The sequence below is a fragment of the Pelodiscus sinensis genome, chromosome 3 (assembly GCF_052426305.1).
Source record: "Pelodiscus sinensis isolate ZL-2025 chromosome 3, ASM5242630v1, whole genome shotgun sequence".
NCBI classification, from domain to species: Eukaryota; Metazoa; Chordata; order Testudines; family Trionychidae; genus Pelodiscus; species Pelodiscus sinensis.
Window position 1 is genome coordinate 120,603,202 of NC_143054.1, and position 23,025 is coordinate 120,626,226.

A 23,025-nucleotide genomic window follows, 5' to 3' on the forward strand; every position below is an offset into this window, starting at 1 on the left:
CATCAACTGTATGCCAATAAATCCACAACAGTCAGTAAAAACATCAACGCTATTTTCATACACCAGTTTATTTAATTATAATTACAGCTCACTGCAACAGGAAATGGCCACTATCTGAGAAGTCTTGACCATCAGACTTCCCGTATGTAGATTTCCTTTAAGATCTGACACTAGAGTATAAGAAGAGTATTCCATTTTATTGTGTAAAGGCTACTTGCATCAGAATTTTATCAGAATTATTTATTGCCATTTTTTCCCCCCAATTAAAACTTTGACAATACAATCTTAGATAGGACACAGATTTTATTGTCCAAAAATTATTTCACTGATGATAAAGTTGTGTCATATTAAGTCTTTATGCTATATACATTAATTGCCATTGCTGATGCCACTTTCAAGCAAATATGAACAAGTAGAAAAAAAATGTGACTGCCACAATGTGGAGGCAACCAGACAATGGAGTTTTATCCTTCACTGAAGTAACAGGAATTTTTTTTTGCCCAAATAAGGACTGGAGCAGCCTTCAGAGGCCCAAGTGCACAAAATGAAATGTTTAATAATATAAACTCCTCAACATTCCAAATCTCTTAAATATGCCTATTTGTAATTACTGTTACCCTACTTTGGTTTACAAGAAATTCTTGCTTCTCTGAAGATGACTTGGAGCAGAAATTATGAAAAAAAAGTAACATGCCCTTTCAGGTAAAATCCTTTAGTCACATTACTGACAACAGGCACACAGTGAGTGACTTGGCAACCTGGAACTGGCAAGATATTGCTGAAGTCTGTTATAAATTTTAATGATGAAACAGTCAGGAATAAATGCTCCCAAATTACTATATTAAATGGTTTTAAAATACTTAAATATGCAGAACAATTACACCTCTTACAATTGTTTTACTGACCTCTAAATACATATTGATTTTGCAGGCTTAAGTTTCATGAAATGGTCCTGTCCCATTCAGTTATCTGGTTGATTAAATAAAAACAAAAGTTCTCATCTTTTAAAAAGAAATTGACATGATGTGGGTAAGTCATTTCATTAATAGTAAAAAATTAGTTCTTGTAAGGCAGCAAAGAGTTAAATGTAATTGTTTACATTTGAAAGAGTATGTTACAAAAAAGGCAGGCTACAAGATTTAGTGGAAGGATGATGTGTTTTATGTTGGCAAAACTTTGTATTCATGATGAATTTTATAATGGAGAAGAAAATGCAAAAGTCTGCATCATAGCAGATGTAGAGCTCTTCCTTTGTTGTAATTCACAATGAGGAGCGCATTCCCTGTTTTTCCAAGATAAAGATATTTAGTTCTTCTTTTCCATCCTACCAAACAAAAACAGGAAAATTCAGTGAAAGTCTTAGTATTTAATTACAATTACTGACTAAGGCTCGAATATTCTGTGGAAATCAAAGGTTGGGTATGAAAAAAGAATTCGTTTATCTGGTTTATAACCTTACCAAAATAAAACTGCTCCCTAAACTATCCTGTTTTGTGTACTCTAGTTTTAAAATGTCCCAAAAGATGGGAGTTCCTAAGCTATTGTGTCAGCTAGCTATTGATGAGGCAATGAAATGTTCAGCATTTGATTTGTTTCTGCCATTTGTTTCCTGGGAGGTCTACCCCGCAGCAGCAACAGAGAGATGAACAACTAGCAATAGGATGTTATAAGCAGGAGGCACCACAAACAACTAATAGTCACTGTTGAGTATACAAGATAAAAAACTGCAACCTTTTTAATCTGAATTCATGCATAGAGAACAATTCCTATCAAATGTCAGTTTGATAACCCTTCTCCACCCAGATTTTCAAATTTACTCACGTGTATTTCATCAGTCGTCCTCCTTGGATAAGCTGTGCAATTTCATTAGTGAAGTGACATGCAAACAGAAGCCAGTTTCTCGGCTGTACCTTGTAGGCAAATCTCATAAAAGTCAAAGAGTAACAACATAGTGCTGTAAAACAAGAGCCAACATAGCGTGAGTAGTAGAGTCCAACTATAAGGTCAAAAGGAACCACCATATAATCTAGTCTAACCTTCAGCATATTACAGGCCACAAAACATCACCCTTACGCTAAATCCAACAATTAAATTTAGATCGAAGTATTACATCTACCTGGAGACTAGACTATTAGGAGCCACAGGGAAAGAATAGAATAATCCTGGCAAGTGACTTGCACTGACATGTGCTGCAAAGGAAGGCAAAAATAAAAAATGAACCAACCAAAAACAAGAAAAAAAAATCCCCAACATCACTGGCTTATGGTTAAGAAATTTATCACTTAAGATTTCAAATTCCTCCTATTTGTTAAGACATCATTTTCATGCAATCAATGCTAATTTCATGGCAAACCACTATTTAGCAACTACTGAATGCATTTATCCTTACTGTGGCAGCATCTCAAACAGAGCAAAGTAGTAAGTGGTCTGTTTTGCTGGGATCCAAACAGAGGATTCATTGATTCAGAAATCCACAGGTATTGCAACTCTCAGTGGCTTCTTATAACCACACACAAGATACAGAGTCTTCGATTCAGGGTCCAAATATTCCCTGTAAGTGGTGTGCTTGTTTGGCCATTCAGGAGAGATTCAAACGCTGCTCTGCTGATTAGCAGAGGTTTTGTTTCTATTGGTGGTACACATTCACATATCCCTCATGCATATAAACATTTATTTTGCACATGGATGGACAAAAATCCACATAGGATGGAAAAAGTTAATCAGAGCACTGGCCCAAATGCATCTCCTACTACAGTTAATATTGATTCCAGTGGTAACTGGATCAGGCCCTACATAAATAAGACCCCTGCAAATTTGAATCTCTTGGCATGTTGTATTTAAATATGGTTCTTGGTAGGAAAGGACTTTTATTTTTAAAAGCAATAAATGCTCCTAAAAAACTCCATACATTCTTCAAAATACTCACCTTCAAGGGCGAGTATAACTTCAGGAAGGCACACAAATGATTTTTAATCTCCCTTTAAATGCTATTAAGGGTAAGGGTTAGAAAATTAAAATCCAAGGAAAATTAATTTTTTGCTGTAGTATAAATTTTCCCATTTTTGATGGAAATTCAAGACAGCCTTTTGTGAGCCATAATGAAATAGCTATTTGTGACAATAGACCAAACAGACCTGGTCTCAGAAGGGAAAGCCTTGTATTTTAAGGGAATCATTTGCACTTCTATCAGAAAATTTGGAAGAGGGAAGAAAGGACTTGTTTACGTTTTGTACAAAATGTAACTCATTCAAGCATGTAGCAAAGATACTGCTTGGTGGAGAGAAAGCTCACCTACTAACCTTTGTAACAGTTGCAGTCATCCTCCAGCCCAAACATTGTAAATAAAACTATTTTTAACAGTAATAGAACCTTCTGTTTGTAAACAGGTACAAAGTGGAAACTGAACTAGTTAACTAAACATTGTGTTGTAATATACATATATTTGAGGAAGCAAAGTTCTTTGGCAAAATATTTGAAGAACTGTGCAATTTCACTATTTAAAAATCCTCCTCCCAAAATCAAAATGGGTATTTAAACTTCCATCCCAATGGGAGTGTGCTATTCCACTGTAAAGAGAAGATGGGTAGTTTCAACATCGTCTTGAAACATCTATTTTAGTGTAAAATGCTTATAAAAATGAAGACCTTGTAAAACATGAAAATACAATAAAACCTTAAGCAGACACCCAGTATTAGCTATATAGAAAGGGGACATTACAGACTGAACAAACTTACACTACAAAATATCCCTTTTGATTAGTTGCTTAAGACAAAAACTACTGAACCTTGATTCAGTTCCATGTGAAGATGAAAAGGAAGCAAATGTGTTTTATTTATCAGTTTCTTCAGCATGGGCTAGACTGTTAGGAGAATACTGCCACTTATAAACAAATAAAATCCCAGGTTATGTCCAGACTACATCCCTCTTTCGAAAGAGGGATGTAATTAAACATATCAAAATTGCAAATGAAGCCAAGATTTGAATTTCCCATGCTTCATTTGCATAATTGCATCAAGGCGTTCTTTTGAAAAACGCTATTTCAAAAGTGAAACCGCAGTCTAGACACGGTTCTTTCAAAAAGAAAAGCCTTTTTTGAAAGATCCTGTACTCAAAACATGAGGTTTACAGGATCTTTCAAAAAAGGCTTTTCTTTTCGAAAGAACTGCATCTAGACCGCCTTTTCACTTTCGAAATAGCGTTTTTCAAAAGAATGCCATGAAGTGATTACGCAAATGAAGTACGGGAAATTCAAATCCTGGCTTCATTTGCAATTTCAACATGTCTAATTTACATCCCTCTTTCAAAAGAGGGATGTAGTTTAGACGTACCCCCCAGAAACAGGTTCTACTGGGACTCACAAAACCTCACTCAGCAGCAGCTGCGTAAACTTCCTCAGCACCTAAGTTTCTGCTGTAGAAGTCTCCTAGTTACCTATGTTTTTGGCACTGGGCCTATGCACTGCAGACGCAAGCGTCAAGCATCTGCATGCCTAAGCCTCCAAGCAATTCACCAACTGAATAGGAATAGGTGTTCTTATGCACTCAGAGCTTGCATATTGACTTAAGCTCTGATAGGTGATCTTACATAAGTTTCTGCTGAAGCTTTGGGAGGTGAAGAGGGGGGAGAGGAAAGAGGAGCAAATTGAGCAGGGATTTGAAACCTCTCAGGTGAGAGCCCTAACCACTGGTCTATGGTACAGTCTGATGTGGCAATCCCTAAGGCTAGGTCTATGTTTAGAACTGGGGTCCAATTCCCAGCTCCAGTCAACATGTCTGTACCAGCTCTCATCAAGCTAATGTGCTAAAGATAGTGTAGCCATTGTAGCATGGAAAGCAGAGAGCAGCAGCATGGGTTAGCAACCTTGAATACCAAGCTGTCAGATCCTGTGGATAAGTACTTGGGGCAGCCAGCTTATACCAGCATTCGCTACTGTCTATGCTACCATGGCTTCAGTACCTCATGTACTAGGTGCTCCAGTCTTTCCTGGAAAAAGTGTTCCACTGCATATAAACATGGGGGGGGGGGGAGGAAAGGAGAGAAGAGAGAGCGAGCAAGCGAGCATGAGGATGTCTGTAGCCTGGTGGTTAAAGCACTCAACTTGGGAAGTGGAAAAAAAAAATCAAGGATCTAATGACTTTTACAAATTATTTATCCAAACTGGAACTAGTTCAGCAGAAGACTTTAAAGGAACCCCCACCCTTCATCACATAGAGCAGCAGTTCAGACACTCACCTGAGAAGTGTCAGATCCCAGTTCAAGTCCCTATTCCCCCCTCATTTAAAGGGGGACTTGAACCAGAGGGTCTCCACATCTCAAGGTGAGTACTCTAACCACTGGGCTAAAAGAAAGGACATCATTTGCTATGGGGCAAGGAGAGCAATTTCCTCCGAACCTTACAGAGTGCAATACAACCACACAAACTTCTATGTGTCTGATGGAGGATGGAGTTGCTGCAGCAGATAAGCCAAAGCAGTTCTGTGCTGAAGCTGACAGGTAGAGGCACCTCTTCCTTATCCCACCCCCTCGTCACAACTGCTCCATGCTGGGGGAGTGTGCCTCTACTCCTGCCCCAGCATGGTGACCAACCTGAAACGGCCATAGACCTGCAACCAATGGCAGTCAGGCTCTCCTTCCCCAGCTGTGCCCCTGGAACTGTGGAGCTCACTTGGCCTCAAGCTTCAGTGGTGAGAGATGATTGACGGACAAGTGTGTGTCTGTGTGTGGAGGAGCCTGTACCCTCAACTCCTCATCTCCAGCCAGAGCCTTCACCCCAACCCTCGGAGCTACTCCTGCCACATATTGTCCATGTGTGAAATGACTTGTTAGGAGAGACACCACCTCCATATTGGTGAACATAACAAAAGTCATTCCATACATGGACATTAAAAAAAATTAGAGGGAATACTGCTCTCCTTCCCCAAATTTTTCTGAAATGATTTCCATGGCTAAAAGTTCTGGGAGAGGTTGTTCTCCTCCATCTTCTTGCTAAACAGGCATCTAGCACCAAGAAAGGGCTTGCAAGGATGAAGCCAAGGCACAGGGAAGCACCTATCCCTGGCTTCAGGCATCTCAGAGAAGCAGAGCACCTCTCAGCTTGGCATCTCTCATTGGCTGGTGTAGGCAATGAGCCACCAAGCATGCTGGCCTTTGTGAATCCATTTCTAACACTACATCTACACTGCTTCCCTCTTGTGGAAGAGGAAATGCAAATGGCGCACTCATTAGCATATGTTGCGCTCTCATTTGCATATCCTCTTCCGATCCTTTTTGCAGAAGAGGTTTTTGCGCAAAAAACCAGTGTAGACGGGGCCATTTTGTGCAAAAAAAAACCTTTTGTGCAAGAACCCCTTAAACCTCATTTTTGGGGGATTTTTACAGTATTGCTAGGGAAGATCTTAAAATTTTGTTCTGGATGAAATTTGAAAAGGTTTCAGAAGATTCACTATATTGCATGTGAATGTCATATATATATATATGATGAAAAAATGGCATACTGTTATTGTCTCTCTGTTCTGGATATGCCTTACACTTTAGTTGACCTGAGGAGTTGACCACCAGAGCCTATTTCAGCACACATAGCACAAAGCAGTGTCTATGTCAATACCAATGCCCAAAGGGGTCTTCCATCAGTAAGCAATACTGGCTGTCTTGAGAGCAACATTTAATAGATAGTAACTCAATTCTCCAATAATACTTGCTTGAAGCAATCAAATTAAATGGGTAGAAATCAGACCTTTTGTTATAACAAACATGTTTTTACTTTGGAAGGGAATTTGCTCAAAAGAATACTGAACAAATTAAGTGGAATGCACTATATTTTGGCTAATGTAAAAGTCATTATGTAATTAAGAGCTGTATATTAAACTTAAAGGATTTGGTTTGGTTTTATGTTTATGATGCAAGAAGAAAGAAAATCAAATGTCAGAAGGAAAGCAGATACTTGAGGAAAATGTTTATATTCCAGGAAAAACAATTGTTTAAATGAAACTATTCATCCATTTCCAAGCAGCAAATCTTCTGAACAGAACACAGAATGAATGATAGAGAGAAGTTTTCAAGAGTGATTAAAGCTCCCTTGCATTTGTAGAAAACCTTCTAATACAGAGTTGTTACTCTCTAAAAGTAATTTAATTCTGTTATTAAGGTGCAGGCAGAACTTAAACTTCAGAAGACACTGCCTTTCAGTTCTTCAGATGGCAAGTATTGTAATTTAAAACTCATACCACACAGAAGCAGCATCCATGAGAGAGTCGTGGTACAAGGCAGAAGCAGTAACAAATTAACATTGGAAATAAGTTAGGAAAATGTTCTGTAATGAATGTTATACGGTAACAGGCAAAGGAGAGAAAATTTTGTAATTATGTAATTACAACTATTGATTTTGAATGCCCAATTTGAGACACCTTTAAGAGACCCTTTCCCTGCCATCTACATTAATTACTGAGTATCTACTCTCTTGGGGGGGAAACATTGCCCCTTTAAGATGTTTCAAGTTGGGCACCTTAAAAAAGGAGGGAGCAGTTATGGGTTACTTTTAAAAACATAAATACACAGTTTTTAGAAACAATAAGAGAGTTTATGGATATGTTAAACTAATATTATTGCTTTAAGTGTAGCATTTGGCAAGTTTTTTGTGGACTTTAAGTGATCTGATAGTTTAATAGTCTGTTCCAGTTTCAACCCTGTTTCTTACCAAATGTCATCCGCCCACTAATGATCTCTGGAGATTTCTTCATGTCATTAATAGCAGCAATAGGGAGTCCCCAGTTGGCTACCGGTCCCCAAAAGTGCTGTAAATAAAGTGGAACAAAGCAAAGAGTTTATCTTCACATTTTGAGATGCATTGTTTTCCTATCAGCTACGTGTTATTCTTATATGTTTTACTAGCGGATGTTCTTGAAGAATTGTAATATGTTAAAACTTCCACGTTCGAACAGACACAGTTTTCAAGCACACTTCAGTGGAGGAAAAAAAAATCTGTTGTCAAATAAAGGTCTTATCCTCTCCACTGCAGGGAAAAATCCTTCCCACTTTCCTAAGACCATGGATGTGGGTATGGCATAGCTTGTGTTATGGGGGAGAAGGACACAACATACCATTCTTCCCAGGCTGTCAAGTGGCAACAGAACCCGCTCTGGGGTCACTATTGTAACTTCAGGTTTATACTAGAGAGTCTACAGCTAATTCATGCAAACAAGTAGTACATATTGTTCATGCAAATTCTCCAAAGCATCATTCAGTATAAAAGCAGGGAAAAAAATCTCAATGGAAAATATTTAAGTGAATAACTTAAGGGACTCAGAGGGGTAACCAGGTTAGTCTGTAATTTTAAAAACAATGAACAGTCCTGTGGCACCGTAGGACAGGTCTACACTAGGGATGTTAAATTGCATGTAATCAGCTAATCGAGTAGTCGATGGAATTTCCATCAACTACTCGATTAGTTGCTAAGGAGGGAAACTACAGAGCCACAGCAGGGTTAGCTCCAGACCCCACTATGCTCTTAATACATTTAAAAAGCAGAGGTGCACCTGGGGGTACCAGAAGTGATCTGGCAATCAGCTGATTCCTGGCTCACGCCCCATCCCAGCTTCACCTCTGCCTCCCCCAACAGTGCTGGGGGGGGAACCAACTTTTAAGCCAGCTCCCCGCAGTTCTGGCTCCTGCTCTCTCCCCACCTCTGATAGAAGCAGCAAGAGAGGGGAAGTGACTAGTCGAGTCACTACTTGACTACCTAGTAACCATATGCTTATCAGGAAGTCAACTACTCACTTACATACGCTAGGGATGTAAGCGACTAATCGACTATCCAATAAGAAAAAGCTTATTGTACAGCTGACACACTAGTCAGAAAGTAGCAGCAAAGGGGGGGTAGGAGGAGAGAAGAAGGTACTGGGGAGAGCCAGCTTAAAAGCCTGTTCCCCCCAGCTCCAGCTCCGTGGGAGGGGGCGGGGCGCAACGGCAGCATTCCACCTTTCAAATGTACAAGAGTCTCTGCTGGGGCTCTTGTACATTTCTAAGCGGAAGTGCCACATAGAGCCTGGGGCCAGTGGGTGTGTCTCAGTCCCGCACTGGCCCCAGACCCCTGCTGGGGTTCTTGTACATTTCAAAGGTGGAACGCTGTGTGAAACTTCCGCCTTTGAAACATAGCAACAGCCGGGTGGTCTTTTGCCACATTTGAAAGCAGAAGCACCCTTATCGACTAATCAAACAGTCGATGGAAATTCCATCAACTGTTTGATTAGCTGATTAATCTAATTTTAACATGCCTATTCTATACTAGAAAATTTTAAAAGTATTTTGAAATAATAACTCCCAAAATAACTATTTCAAAATAACATATCCACACTACAGAGTAGCCTCAAAATTAGTCCAAGGCAGGCTTCCTTACTGTGGACATGCTACCTCGACTTTGAGCCCCAGGACGCACTATGGAGTAATTACTTGGAATGATGCTTGGGAGTAGTTATTTCAAAATAGCAGCAGCAGAGCATCTACACTACTGCTATTTCAAAATAACTATGTCAGAATAAACATTATTCCTCAAGGAAGGCAGGAGTTATTATTTTGAAATAACCAGCCCCTTATTTCAAAATAATGGACTTGGTAGTGTGAATGCTTCACTCGAAATTAGGGAGTTATTTCAAAATAACTCACTTTGAGTAGACCAGGGCTTAGAGACTAAAAAATAAGGAGAGTATCATGAGCTTTCATGGGCAAAACCCACTTCTTCCGAGGAGATAACCTTGAGTAGTCATCAAGATCATCTCCTCTGAAGAAGTGGGTTTTGTCCACAAAATTTCATGATACTATATATTTTTAGTTAGTCTCTAACGTGAATTAGGAAACGTTGTACTCACAGACTTATTTAATGGGACTTCTGCTGCTGCATCTTTTTGCATATTGCTTTGAAGTTTACATCATAACTGGTCAAATTCAGTTTCATTCACGCATTCAGGCTGTCTCCTGTCAATCTTATGGCAGGGGGCTGGGGATGTGCAGGGGGGAGGGAAAGGGGCCAGAATCTGGGTAGGAGGTGGGGTGCAGGAGCTAGCTGGGAGTAGGGTGTCTGACCTTGGGGAAGGGTGTAGAAGCAGACTGGGGGTAGATGTCTGGCTGGGGAGAGGAGCAGGAGCAGGCTGGGGGTGCAGGGTCTTGGTGGGGAAGGGAGTGTGTGAGGGTGCTGAGGGGTGCAGGGGTTGGGCATGAAGGGCTTGGGGGCACTTACTTGTTTTTGCACTGTGCACCACTCCCAGGCACTGGAGGCTTTCACCGCTGCTCCAGAAAGCCTTTAGGAAGCGTGCCTGCGTGCTGCTGTTCCCTCAACCAGCGGAAGGGAAACGGCAGAGCGCGGAGCTGGAAAGCCAAACCTAGTGGGGAGCCTCAGGGCTTCTCCCCCCTCCCCACACAGGAAGCCAGCACTGGCACTCCAATCTTGCAGGGAGCCATGAGGCTGGAGCATGAGTGCAGGCTCCCTGCTGCAAAGGGACCCAAGGGGGGCTGAGTTCAAGCTACAGAAGGACTATATCTGGCTCTCTAGTGAGCCATATTTGGCTTGCGAGACATAGGTTGCCGATCCCTGCCCCAAGTAAATGAACATGGTTGTACCAATAACAATTTCTCCTCCCAACATAAACCACTTACAAGACCTCCAAACTGGCTAACTGCTAAGGTGAAAAGGTGAAACATTAGGGTACCTATTTGCAAGTGAAAGCTGGAATTCTTTACAGCCAGCTAATATTAAAATAGATGCAAAAATGATGTTAACATTAGACATATTCCAGTGATTCAGAACAAGGGAACATATGCAGGAGAGAAAGAAGAAAATGTGTTTCTTCACCTGTAATTTTAGTTCTGCTGAGTGCCATCCAATGGTCTGGGCATGAGCTTGTGGAATCCACAAGTAAAATCCGCAAGAATAGAGACAGCTTTGCTTCCACCCCCAATTCAAAGACAGACAAAATCTTAACTGCCTTTATTGTGATGGAATAAAGGGATCTAAATTATTAGTAGTGTGCAGACTAGTGAGAAGAGGTAGAAATCTTACCAAAGACAGCTAAACAAACCTCCATGATCCATTTTGCTGGATTAAGTGCTGTTTTGTACAAAGGCTGGCGATTTATCTTACTACAGTTAGAAGTGACTTCATGCATTTAAGGCTGCAAGGCTAAACACCACAAAGTAACACTGCCAAAAGTCACTTTAAATGCTTAACAATGGGACTTGGGTGCTTCTAACAATTGTATCCAGTTTAGTTTCAGAAGTCTAACCAGTATGACACAATTTACTTGTGAAATACAGTAGAATACTGACTAGAGAAATTAAAATAGTGATAGAAATGTAGCCGTGTTAGTCTGGTGTTGCTGAAACTTTTTTTTTTTATAATTGTATCTTTTGGTATATATGGTTGTGACAATTTTTTTCCACTATTTGATCTGAGGAAGTGGGTCTGGCCCACGAAAGCTCATCACCTAATAAACATCTTGTTAGTCTTTAAAGTGCCACATAGTCCTGTTTTTTGTTAGAGAAATTAAAGACTTCCATTTCTACTACTGAAAATGTGGAATAACATGATAGTTAACTGGAAAAGAAAATGCATCAGAAATCACTAATTAAAAATCAACCCATTACCACTCAAACCCACAAAACAAGAATGTTCTGAGTTACAGAATTCCTCTTGTACGTTTATGGCTTCACCTAGATCTTGCCATTAATGAGATATTGACACCTGACAAGCATCAAATTGATATATACTAGTATTAATTCAGTAAGAGTGGAATTCTGTTATTTTGGAGGTCTTGTATGTAACCAAGTTTTTTAAATAATTTCAACATAGTTTACAACCACAGCTTTTATGCAAACAGAGGTAAATTCCAGCCCACATCCTAACTAAGTTTATGTTGCTCATGCATCAGTTTAAGTTGTGAGTTGTATCCACAATTGTACACACATTGTCACAAATAGTGTTTTAAAATCTCTATAGTTATCTTTTGATTAATTTTAAAATCATGGAATTTAGTGCTTGAGAATTTACACAACGAGAGCACTGGAAAGTAGCTGCTCATTTACCCTCAAAAAGTTTTAGCTTTAAGAGACTTTATGCTAGCTTCTTGTTCTGAAGGATAGTTCATGTTCATTTAGTACTTAGTACCTTCTATAAGCAACTTAAGAAGGAATCAAGTCCCAGGATTATAGTAATGGGGGGACTTCACTAGAAACAAGTCAGAGTCCACTCAACTTGCTTCATACACATCACTAATCTTTCATCAAATAGTAACTTTCAATCTTGACTGACCTAGACCACATTTGAATTGGAGTCCAAGAAGTAAAAGGCTCCATAATCCCATTTCAATTCCCCGAGGCATCATCCTCCCTTAGAGGAAAAATATATAAGATGTCTATATAATGAAGTGCAACTTTACATATATAGACTATCTTCATGCTACATGGGAAGTAGAGTAGGATAGTTTTCTATGTTAGTATGTACTTAGCCATAGTATAGCACTAAGTACATTGAATCCCACAATATAATGAGCCAAAATTAGTAATGGAAATAATGGAGGACCATCAGAGAAAGTCTTGAGTGAGAGCTGTGGGACTGTAGTGCTCACTATCTGAAGTAAACATGGTTACAAATAAAACATTCATCTAACAACAGCATATGACTGTGCAGTAGTCAGAGATGGAGCTCTAAATCAATTCCATGCCCCTAGCAAACAGTGACAGATAGGAAAGAAACCTGTATCTTTCTGAAGTGATTCCTTAACTGCTTTAGCCCTCTTTAAATGAGGGGATTGTTAGTCTGATGCACATGGGCAGAGAGAGACAAGGAAAAATTACTAACTCAATAACCAGTCCTGAAGATTAGCAATGTCTCTCACAGGTCAGTTCATAACAATGCTACTACAGCAAGATTACAAATAGCTGAAATGGAGGAGAAATAGCTTTTTCTTACCGTACTATGTTGTCAGCATTCACCATTGAGATGATGCATGAAATAGAAGCAAAGAAGAGAGTTAGTTTCCTACAAAAAACATTGTCAAATTACTGATCTTAAATGGAAGAAAGGAAGACATCAGTAATGCTGCAGCAATTTTTCTCAATTTATTGTACAATTTATTGTACTAGAACTTAAATTATTTAACAATTGTCTTGATAGAACACACATTTTACCCTCTAATATGCTAGGGTGCGATTCTAGTCCCACTGTAGTAAGTAGGAATTTTGCCATGGACTTCAATGGGGCCAGGATTCCACCTCTAGTCTTTTAGATCAGAGGGTGGCAAAAGCATAACTGAGTTATAAAAGGAACGTGGCTGGCTACCTCTTCTATGTAACTACAGATGGAGAAGAAATCTAATAAAGTGTAAGATTTTACTACTGATGAACTCGAACAAACAGTAATTAATGTAAATCACAAAAGAAGTTGCATTGGCTTTGATAAAGAAATCAACAATCAAACCGACTTGCTAATTCACAGAAAGTTGCCATGACGTTTCAAAGTGGCAGCGCTGCACAGAGGCTAGGGTCAGAGGGGGAGTGTCCAGCTGATCCTGGGCTTTGGGGCTTTTGCCTTTGAAGCATAGCAACAGCCCAAGGGCTGTTGCTATGCTTCAAAGGTGGAGGCACCTATCGACTATTCGAATAGTCGATAAAAAATGCATTGACTATTTGATTAGTCAATTACCCAATACTTAACAACATCCTTAATATGATACAGGATGCACATAAAAGGGCAAAGGATAACATGCATTAGAAACTGTCATGCATTGTCTTGAGATGCACAAACTTTACCATAATCAATTCCACAATTCTGTATTTTTAGAGTTTGTATGATAAGAAGTTTCTGAAGACATTACTCTTACTAGTTTAAGACACTTTGTGACTAGACGTAGTAGTGTACAAAAGGTATATGCAAGACCACCAGGTATTCCTGCACATTTAAATTGTCAGACCTGCTTATAAAGTCCTATTCAGTATATCTGTCAAAGAAATGGTTTCACCATTATTTCTAGTATTCTTCCTTTTTTTTTTTGTAACCATGGCTCACTGACTGATTCAAGATGCTGCATGTGCATTTTTGTGAGTATGTTCCACAGTAACTTGTTATTGGGCTCCTGAGTATACAACGTTTTTAACAATGTGACATGATAGAAAGTTTTAGTAAACTACATTTTAGTACACCCGATACAAATTTGTTAGCTTCATGACTGTGTGACTTTTGTTTTTTCCTCAGTGATTTGAATAATGAACAATGAACCAGTCTCCACCTGACTCCACTGAAGAAAGGATGAATCAGTCCATTTTTTAAATGGTGACAGTGTTAGAAGTGCCATTTTCATTAAAACAAAATTACAGTGTATGTTTAGCTAAGTTTTGGGAAACACTGCTAATCAAACTCAGGAAGTTAAATTTAGATTAACTGGCTAATCGAATAGTTGATGCGGTTTGAATTAACTGCTGGATTAGTCGATAAAGGCGCGCCTCACCTTTGAAGTGTAGCAAAAGCGCTGTGGAGTGCACAAGGCCAAGCAGTCCCCCACTTGCTCTGTGCTCCCTGCGGCATTTCAAATCAGCAGCACCACATGGATCCCTGGGTTAGCTGATCCTGGGCTCCTCACGGTGCTACTGCTTTGAAAAACCGCATGCAGTCCGGGCTATCTGGAGACTCCCCAGCTGGTCCCAGGATGCACGCTATGTTTCAAAGTGGCGCTGCTGCTTTGAAGCACCCTGTCCTCCCCCCTCTTTGCTGCCTCTTTCTGATAGAAGCAGCAAGGGGGGATAGAAGGGGAAGCAACTAGTCTACTAGCATGTCGATAAGCATTTGCTTATCGGATAGTCTACTAGTTGTTCACATCCCTAAATCGAACTAATTCAAAACATTTTCTTAGACTAATTCTTAATACATGTTGCACCTCTATAAACCAGGACTCTCTGATCCAGCAGGACCACAGATGTTCTAGGATCATGGTGTGATGTGGGAAGGCAGGGGGGCCATGAGCCTTTGCGTGTGGTCAAGCTGGGCTGTGGCTCAGCTGAGCTTTTGTTGGGGTGGGGGGGGGGGGTGGAGATGAAGAGAGAAGGGGGAGGTGGAAAGCAAGGAAGCCCAGCATGTGGCTCAACTGGGCTGCGGGGCAGGAGGGTAGGTGAGAAGGCTAGTGTGCAGCTCAGCTGGGCTGCGAAGGAAGATAGCGGGAAGGCCGGCACGCACACCCCAGCTGGGCTGCCCGTAAGATATGGTTCAGCTGGGCTGTTCAGGAGGGGGGTGGCAGGAGAGCCAGGAAGCCCAGTGCACAACTCAGGTGAGCTGCCAGGGGAGTCAGGAAGCCTGATGGGGCGGCAGGGCAAGAGGAGGGGTCAGCAGCCAGAAATGACCTCTACTGGTCTGGCAAAGTCCCTCATGTGGGACCAGTCAAGTCCCAAGGGTGCTGGACCAGGGAAGTCCAACCTGTATTTTAATGGAAGTTTGTTAAATTTAATGCCAATTAAATCCAGTTTGCAACAGAAGCTAAAGTACTGTTGTTATTTTTACAGTGGAACGCACAACCTTTCCAGATGGGGAAGATTATTTCCCCTCAACCAAATCCTTTTTGTTCACATGCCCTTGGGGCAGTTACCACAGTGGGAGGAATATGGAAAAACAAGGTTATGCAAACTCTACCCTCAGAAGCAAGTTCATATTTAGCTTAGTGCTTTGCAGCCAAGAACAGATCAGTTACATGAACAGATGTTATAATCTCTCAATTAGATGTAATCAGATTGCAGTATATGCTTGTTCTAGGGATGTAACTGGTCATTTTAAAATGTAATGGTTAACTACTAAAAAAATCCTAGCGATTACACACACTACAGGCCCTAAAGTAAGCTCTCTGGGATGATATAGAGAACAGCAGCATAGGTTGGCAGGGGGGCTCCCCGGGATTGGGGCTCGGAGTGTACTGACTACCGGCCTGGCTTCCAGGGACCATCAAATAGTTGCATAACCACTACGATATGGTGCGGTTACCCGATTATTGAACTGAACAACATCTAACATCCCTAGTAAGTGCAACCCCTCTAAAACAGAACTCTTGTTCTTCTGAGCAAGAACTATATTAGTCACAACAGGTCAGATTTAGATTCCTAGTTGCTTCTTTTACCAATTAGAGCATGGTAAGCTGGGGTATTGACTAACTTGTACCAGCGGTCTGTCATTTAACTGTCCTGCTGCTGTGCATCAACAGTTTAAGATGCTCTATCTAGTCCCATTTCAAAGGGAACACTTAAATGATGGACCACTGATGCAAGGTAGACACACTTGCCATGCACTAATTGTTCAGGTAGAGAAGCCCTAAATTAAAATCAACAGGATAGCCAGAGCATATCAGAGCACTGCAGTGAGTGCATTTTGTAAGACAGGCAAGCAGTAAGGTGCATTATGTATTAGCTTGAACATCCTGAAGGTTTCAGGTACATTACAGTGAACTATTAAGATGGCAGAGGCATGAAAAGACTAGAGCAAGCATCCATATTCACTAGCAACTATCACAATTGCCCTGTGTCATTTCCATCCCCCTCCTGCTCTATGTGCCATGGTTCATCTGTAAGCAAAGCAGGAAACAGGGTATTTTAGGGGGTACTTTATCAATCATGAATAATAAAATCCTACCAGACAACTAATGTCACTCTGCTGGCTTCTAACAGAGCCTCACGCTAAGCTGTCCTGAGCTGTAGATAAGGCCCAGGTGCAGTTAAGGAAGTGGCTCTCAATTGGCTCACCTTTCAGTTTCCTAACTTGCAGTAAGAGACCATTGGTAGTCTCAGCCCTTCCTATTTATAACTGGGCTGTTACTAGATTTTTAACTTCTTGTTCCAGATCTGCACAAGTTGGGATCACGGATATTGCAGATGTGAAACAGCAAAACCTTACACTGCTACTATGATTTGTCCTGGTGACCATTTTTGAACACAAGTATTATACTACTAAGAAATTTTACCTTCAGCCTCTTTAAAAGTGGGAAAGGCTGAGAACAGCCTTTTTGAAGAGTGATAAAAACAATACTAGCTAACAGATTAGGGATATAACAATTTTAGCCTTTTGCAAAGACAAGGAAAAAACAATCCCTTGATAGCTAGTCACTAAATCATTTCCAAATTGTGTCTTCCTCACCCAGAAGAACCTTGTACAGGCAGTCCCCGGGTTACATGGATCCGACTTACATCGGATCCCTACTTACAAACAGGGTGAGGCAACCCCGCACTAGCTGCTTCCCCCCAGCAGACCAGGGAGATGCCAAGCTAGCGCCCCCCACAGCAGACCAGGGAGACGCGGAGCGGCTTTTCTCAGCAGATACCTCAGCTTGAGAATAAAGGACTGAGGGAAGTGAGGTGTGGGAGAATAAAACTGAGCTCTGGAGAAATGTTTGGCTCGAGTTTCTCCTACAATATGTACCAGTTCCGACTTACATACAAATGCAACTTAAGAACAAACCTACAGTCCCTATCTTGTACGTAACCCGGGGACTGCCTGTATATGGATTTAAGTTACACACCTGCTGGAGTGACAAAGATCTGAATAGCAGTTGGGTAGTATTAAAGAGACTTTGCATAAGAAAAGAATGAATCCTCCCCCCCAAGCTAAGACCACCCATACAACGCTAAATTCTTAGTTTGGAATTACAAATGTGAAAGGGATAGAGTGTGACTAAGCTACAAACAAGAAAGCAGTTCTTTAAGCCCTTGAAATCAGTGTCCTTCAACTTCTGCCAAAGTATACACATTGTATGTACACATTTTGAAGAGCTTACTTTGAAGTACACTTCTTGTTTAAAAATCTGTCAACAAGAAGGGTTGAGAATAATTAATTCCAGTTCATGATTTTGTCACTGAAAGCAAGAGCAGTTGCTTGAAAAGGGGGACAGTGTCCCTCTGTTGTTTAAATACATGTCAAATATACCACTAGTATTTCCAGTCACATTTTAGAGATGACCTCAGTTAATAAAACTGTTCATGCTTTACAAGGAATGGAATATACTCACTTCAGAACAATCTGTAAGTATAGATCAGGGGTCTCCAAACTACGGCCCGGGGGCCGGATGCGGCCAGCGAGGCCCTCTCATCCGGCCCGTGGAGACCTTTTTGGATTCAAAGGCAGAAGAAGTGAGATTGTTTCAAAACCCATTTGAAGCAGATGTGGCCAGTTGCCCAGATGAACTGCAGCTGGAAGTCATTGAGTTGCAAGCAAATGACCTCCTTAGGGACAAGTTCAAAATAGGACTGGTGGGTTTTTACCAGTTTTTGCCCAAGGAAGACTTTCCTAATGTCAAAACTTTTGCATCAAGGTACCTTTCAATCTTTGGAACAACATACCTGTGTGAACAAACATTTTCAAGAATGAAATACGTGAAGAACAATTTGAGAACAAACTTGTCCGATGATAATCTCAGGTCACTGTTGATGTTAGGGACAACAAATCTAAAGCCAGAAATGTCTGCTATTTTGGCATCCAGGAAACAATTTCACCATTCACACTAATACAGGTGTTCATGTGTAGTGTATGAATGTGTTATTAAATAATAACTGAATAAAATAATATTAAATAAATAATTAAAAACAACATCCATGTTTTGATTGTTTTTTATTTGGACCTCAAGTGTGTAGTCGGCCCCCGAACTGCTGTTTGATAGTTAATGCGGCCCTCGGGCTGAAAAGTTTGGAGACCCCTGGTATAGATCAAGGGACCGTTACTGCAATGTTGAGCCACAATGAAGAAATATAAACTCCAAAATGTCTTTGAAAATTTTCAAAGTGCAGTCTTTTACAATGGATCCCAGATATTTTAGACTCCTAATTAGTAGGGCGGAATTCCGTTTATATTTTACAATACCTGCAAAGCATCTCTGTTTGTGGATGAAAAAATTAAAAGCTACAATTTTATTATAACTTTTTTTGCAATGTTCATTTCAGTGATGCAAGAAATCTTAGACAACTGAGTCTCTCTCCCAGTGGTTCAGAAACATGCTAATCACACCATTTAAACTCTGAACCAGGTATTTTCAATCACAAAGGCTATGTCTACACTGGTGTGTTCTTGTGCCAGAAATATGCAAATGAGGCTAAGCACTGACTATCGCTGAGCCTTCTGGCGCAAGAGCCTCTTCTGCAAAATGGTGGCTCATTAGGTATGCAAATGAGGCTCAGCGATATTCCACACTTAGCCTCATTTGCATATTTCTGGCACAAGAACCCGCCAGTGTAGACATAGCCCAAGTGTTTAAATGATCATCAGCTATCTTCAAATCTAAGAAGATTAGTCATCAACAGGTATTGCAAAAGATCTATTTGTAGTTTACATTTCCATAATGGTTGTATTAAAAAAGTAGGTAAAAAACTGACATTCAATTGTGAAAATATAATTGGACATACAAGCATCTAGATTACTATTTAATATGCATGTCAGATAAACCATAATTTAAGAGTTGTTATAGCATCTGTTGAGTCAACTGATTATACTTGGAACACAGCTTAATAGATGACTTGTTTTTATTGTATTTAGAATTAACATCCATCTTTGAGACATGAGGCATTTAGTTTTTGTCTGTCAAAAGTGAACTGTTTGTATAAGATTAAAAAAAAATTTAAACATGTGACTCATTAAATAACCTGATTTAAAATGCATTTATGGATGCTCTTTTATGACTTGCAAAGTTGTTGTCTCACTCAATTGATCTAACCACCCTATTGTTAGTCCTGTAATAGCAGGCAGAGAGGTAACAATCTCGAGGAAAGCTAATTAGGGAAAGTAAAGGCCTACAATAAGGAAGCTAAGACAACAACATAATTTGAAGGTATGAATCAATTTTTTAATTTTGTTTTTCCCCTATCTCCTGAGATTTTTGGCTAGTATTGCTTGATTCTTTGCAATTCTTCCATCTTTTGAATGAAGATCACTGTCTAAGGCTTTCAACAAGACTAGAAATAGTGTTTACACAAAAATGGAGCTAAAAATATATATTGCATAAAATAATCACATTTAAAAAAAGATTTCCACCGTACTAAAAATTTAAAATCAAACAGCTACAAACTCAGACATAGGATTGAATAAGTATAATTTGTATATAGAAAGCAACACATCCCATGAAACTAGAGTCTTTTGCAACATTAAAGAAACTAAGATTTGGAATACCACATTATCCTGTTTGGCGAGTTCCTTCCAAACTGGTAAGCCTTTAAAATAACTGAAAAAAATCCTTCAAGTGTCTTTTCTGCAAAAAATCCTCCTACATTATACAACAGAAGGTGGCATGGGTAATATTCTTAAGGTGTGATGACTGATCACAATGTCCATTTTGGCCATTAAAAAAGAAATCAGATCAATGTTTTTTATTAGATACTAGAAAATTTACCTGTCGCTGCTCGGGTCCTTAATTTTTGTTTTTCCTTCATTTAAAGCATTGCTCTTGCATGAGGCTGGTGATAAGGGGTTCAGTTTGCAGGCTTCCCCAGGGAGAGAGAACTACTCCAGTCCTCTCTCACCACAGCTGCTTGGGGCCAGATGAGAAGTAGAGATATCAATGTGTATGTACTTGCATAAGTGGTTAACTGATGAGCCTTCTCAGTTACATGCAATCAATCCCCCAACCCCTGCTGCCTCTGATATAGAGGCAGTAGAGCAGTGGAGCCAGTGTGTGTGTGGGGAGCCAGCTTTTAAACCAGCTCCCCCTGTGTGCCAGCTCCTGTGGAGCCACCCCATCTCCCCACCCTGCAGCTGCCTCCCAGTGTCAGGTGCCTCTTGAAAGATCCAAACCACAGCTGTTATGGTTTGTTTTATGTATCTTTAAAACAAAAAACAAAAAACCCAGGAAATTATATACAAAAGCAAGGTTATAAAAACATTAAGTTTACAAAACCACTCAAAATTCTAGATTAAGGTTGCCTGTAAAACTTTTACTTGGCCCCTATATGCTTAAATAATAATTAGAGCCTGCATCATAAAGCATAAGTCTGTGCCATTTTTGCCTAGTAAAACTTGGGATTGGTCCTGCCTTGGGCAGGGGGCTGGACTTGATGACCTTCTGAGGTTTCTTCCAGCTCTGTGGTTCTATGATTCTATGAACTGACACCACAGTTTACCTGCCCAAGCAAAAAGGCCACGATTACTACAATAACTAAATTGCCCACCCCTTTAAAAAAAGATAAGCAGCACTCTGTAAGGTGGTTTCTGTAGCCCAGATACTTTGGCCTCCTTTGTAATTTGCGTCACTAACACGTGAACAGATTTACACTCAAGAAAACAGAGCAGACACAGACGTTGCTTCTTAAGCTTCAGAGAGGTAGCTAAGTTAGTCTGTAACTGGAAAAGCTTAAAAAACCACCAACAGTCTTGCAGCAGCTCACAGACTACCCACTAAAGCTCATACCATCTACATGTTCTGAAGCAAAATGCAGGACAATGTAGCACTTTAAAGACTAACAAGATGGTTTATTAGATGATGAGCTTTCGTGGGCCAGACCCACTTCCTCAGATCAAATAGTGGAAGAAAGTAGTCACAACCATATATACCAAAGGATACAATTAAAAAAAATGAACAAATATGAAAAGGACAAATCACATTGCAGAACAGGAGGGGGATGCAGGGGGGGGGGGGGGGGGAGGAAGGAAGGTAAGTGTCTGTGAATTGATGATATTAGAGGTAGGGAGAGTGGGATGTTTGTGAGTTAATGGTATTAGAGGTGATAATTGGGGAAACTATCAATTATCACCTCTAATACCATTAACTCACAAACATCCCACTCTCCCTACCTCTAATATCATCAATTCACAGACACTTACCTTCCTTCCTCCCCCCCACCCCTGTTCTGCAATGTGATTTGTCTTTTTCATATGTGTTCATTTTTTTTAAATTGTATCCTTTGGTATATATGGTTGTGACTACTTTCTTCCACTATTTGATCTGAGGAAGTGGGTCTGGCCCACGAAAGCTCATCACTAATAAACCATCTTGTTAGTCTTTAAAGTGCTACATTGTCCTGCATTTTGCTTCAGCTACCCCAGACTAACACGGCTACATCTCTATCACTAATCTACATGTTCTGTTAGTCTCCATGTTGCTGCCTGTTAGCTACAGGCTGCCCTGAGCGCTTTGCCAACCCCACGTACATCAGGAGGCCAGTTCCACCCGCTGCAGCGAACCACGGTACGGACCCACTACCCAGCCTGGCTCTGCTGGTGGAGCGGCGCGGGGGCTGCGGGAAAGCCGCCTCCCTGACCGAAACTCGGCACGTCCCGGGCAGCACTTGCCCTGGACTCCGCTGTGCCTGCCCCGGGGCCAGACGGGCCGGGCCAGTCACCGCCCGACTCCCCCGAGCTCCGCGGGCGGAATTCAAAGGGCGTCGCCAGCCTCCCCGCCCAGCCACGGCTCGTGAGCGCCAGAGCTTGAGGCGCCGCGGCGAGCCCGCGGGAGGCCGGTTCAACGGCCCGCCCCAGCCCCCGCGCGCTCACCTCATCAGGTAGTCCCTGAAGTCCTTGCTCCGCACATAGTCCGCGGCCTTGCGGGCCAGCGCCCCCGCCATGTCGGCAGGGGAAGGTCGGGCGCCGGGCGGGGAAAGGAGCAGGGCGCGCAGACACCGCACGCGCTTCGCGTCCCCAACTCCAATGACAACTGCCTCCCAGGGCCGGGGTCAAACCGGCTGCGCGCGACACCCCTGGCTATCGCTTTACGGCACCGTCCTCCGTCGCCATGGCGCTCGGGCTACCCATTGGCCCCGACTGCCCCACCTCCTCGCCAACCTCTGTGGAGGTGGAGAGCGACTGCCGTAAAGTAGCGAGGCGGGAGTAGGGAGCGTTACGTCGTAAAGCTGAAAGACAAAGAAAGGGTAGGAAGCCGAAGTGGCCCGCGGGGAGCACAGCAGCGGGTGTCTGAGCCGTTATTGGCCGCTGGCAGGTGGCTGCTTGTCTCCTATTGGTCGCTGTCCCTACTCCCCAGCCCGTGCCCGTGCCCGCTTCTCGACCTGCTGTGTCAAGGGCAGTAGCAGCGGCCCGCTGCT

At 41.4% G+C, this 23,025-nt stretch overlaps 1 protein-coding gene across 1 annotated transcript; it reads right to left on the minus strand.

Annotated features, from left to right (window-relative positions):
• Positions 1-50: 50 nt before the first annotated feature.
• MPC1 (mitochondrial pyruvate carrier 1) lies at positions 51-22,762 on the minus strand. Its single transcript, XM_075924625.2, has 5 exons — positions 22,481-22,762; positions 20,030-20,033; positions 7,694-7,790; positions 1,822-1,954; positions 51-1,324 (listed from the first exon to the last, which is right to left on the minus strand). The coding sequence occupies exons 1-5, from the start codon at positions 22,549-22,551 to the stop codon at positions 1,306-1,308; spliced, it is 324 nt and encodes a 107-aa protein (XP_075780740.1). The 5' UTR covers positions 22,552-22,762; the 3' UTR covers positions 51-1,305.
• Between the last annotated feature and the right edge of the window lie 263 nt (positions 22,763-23,025).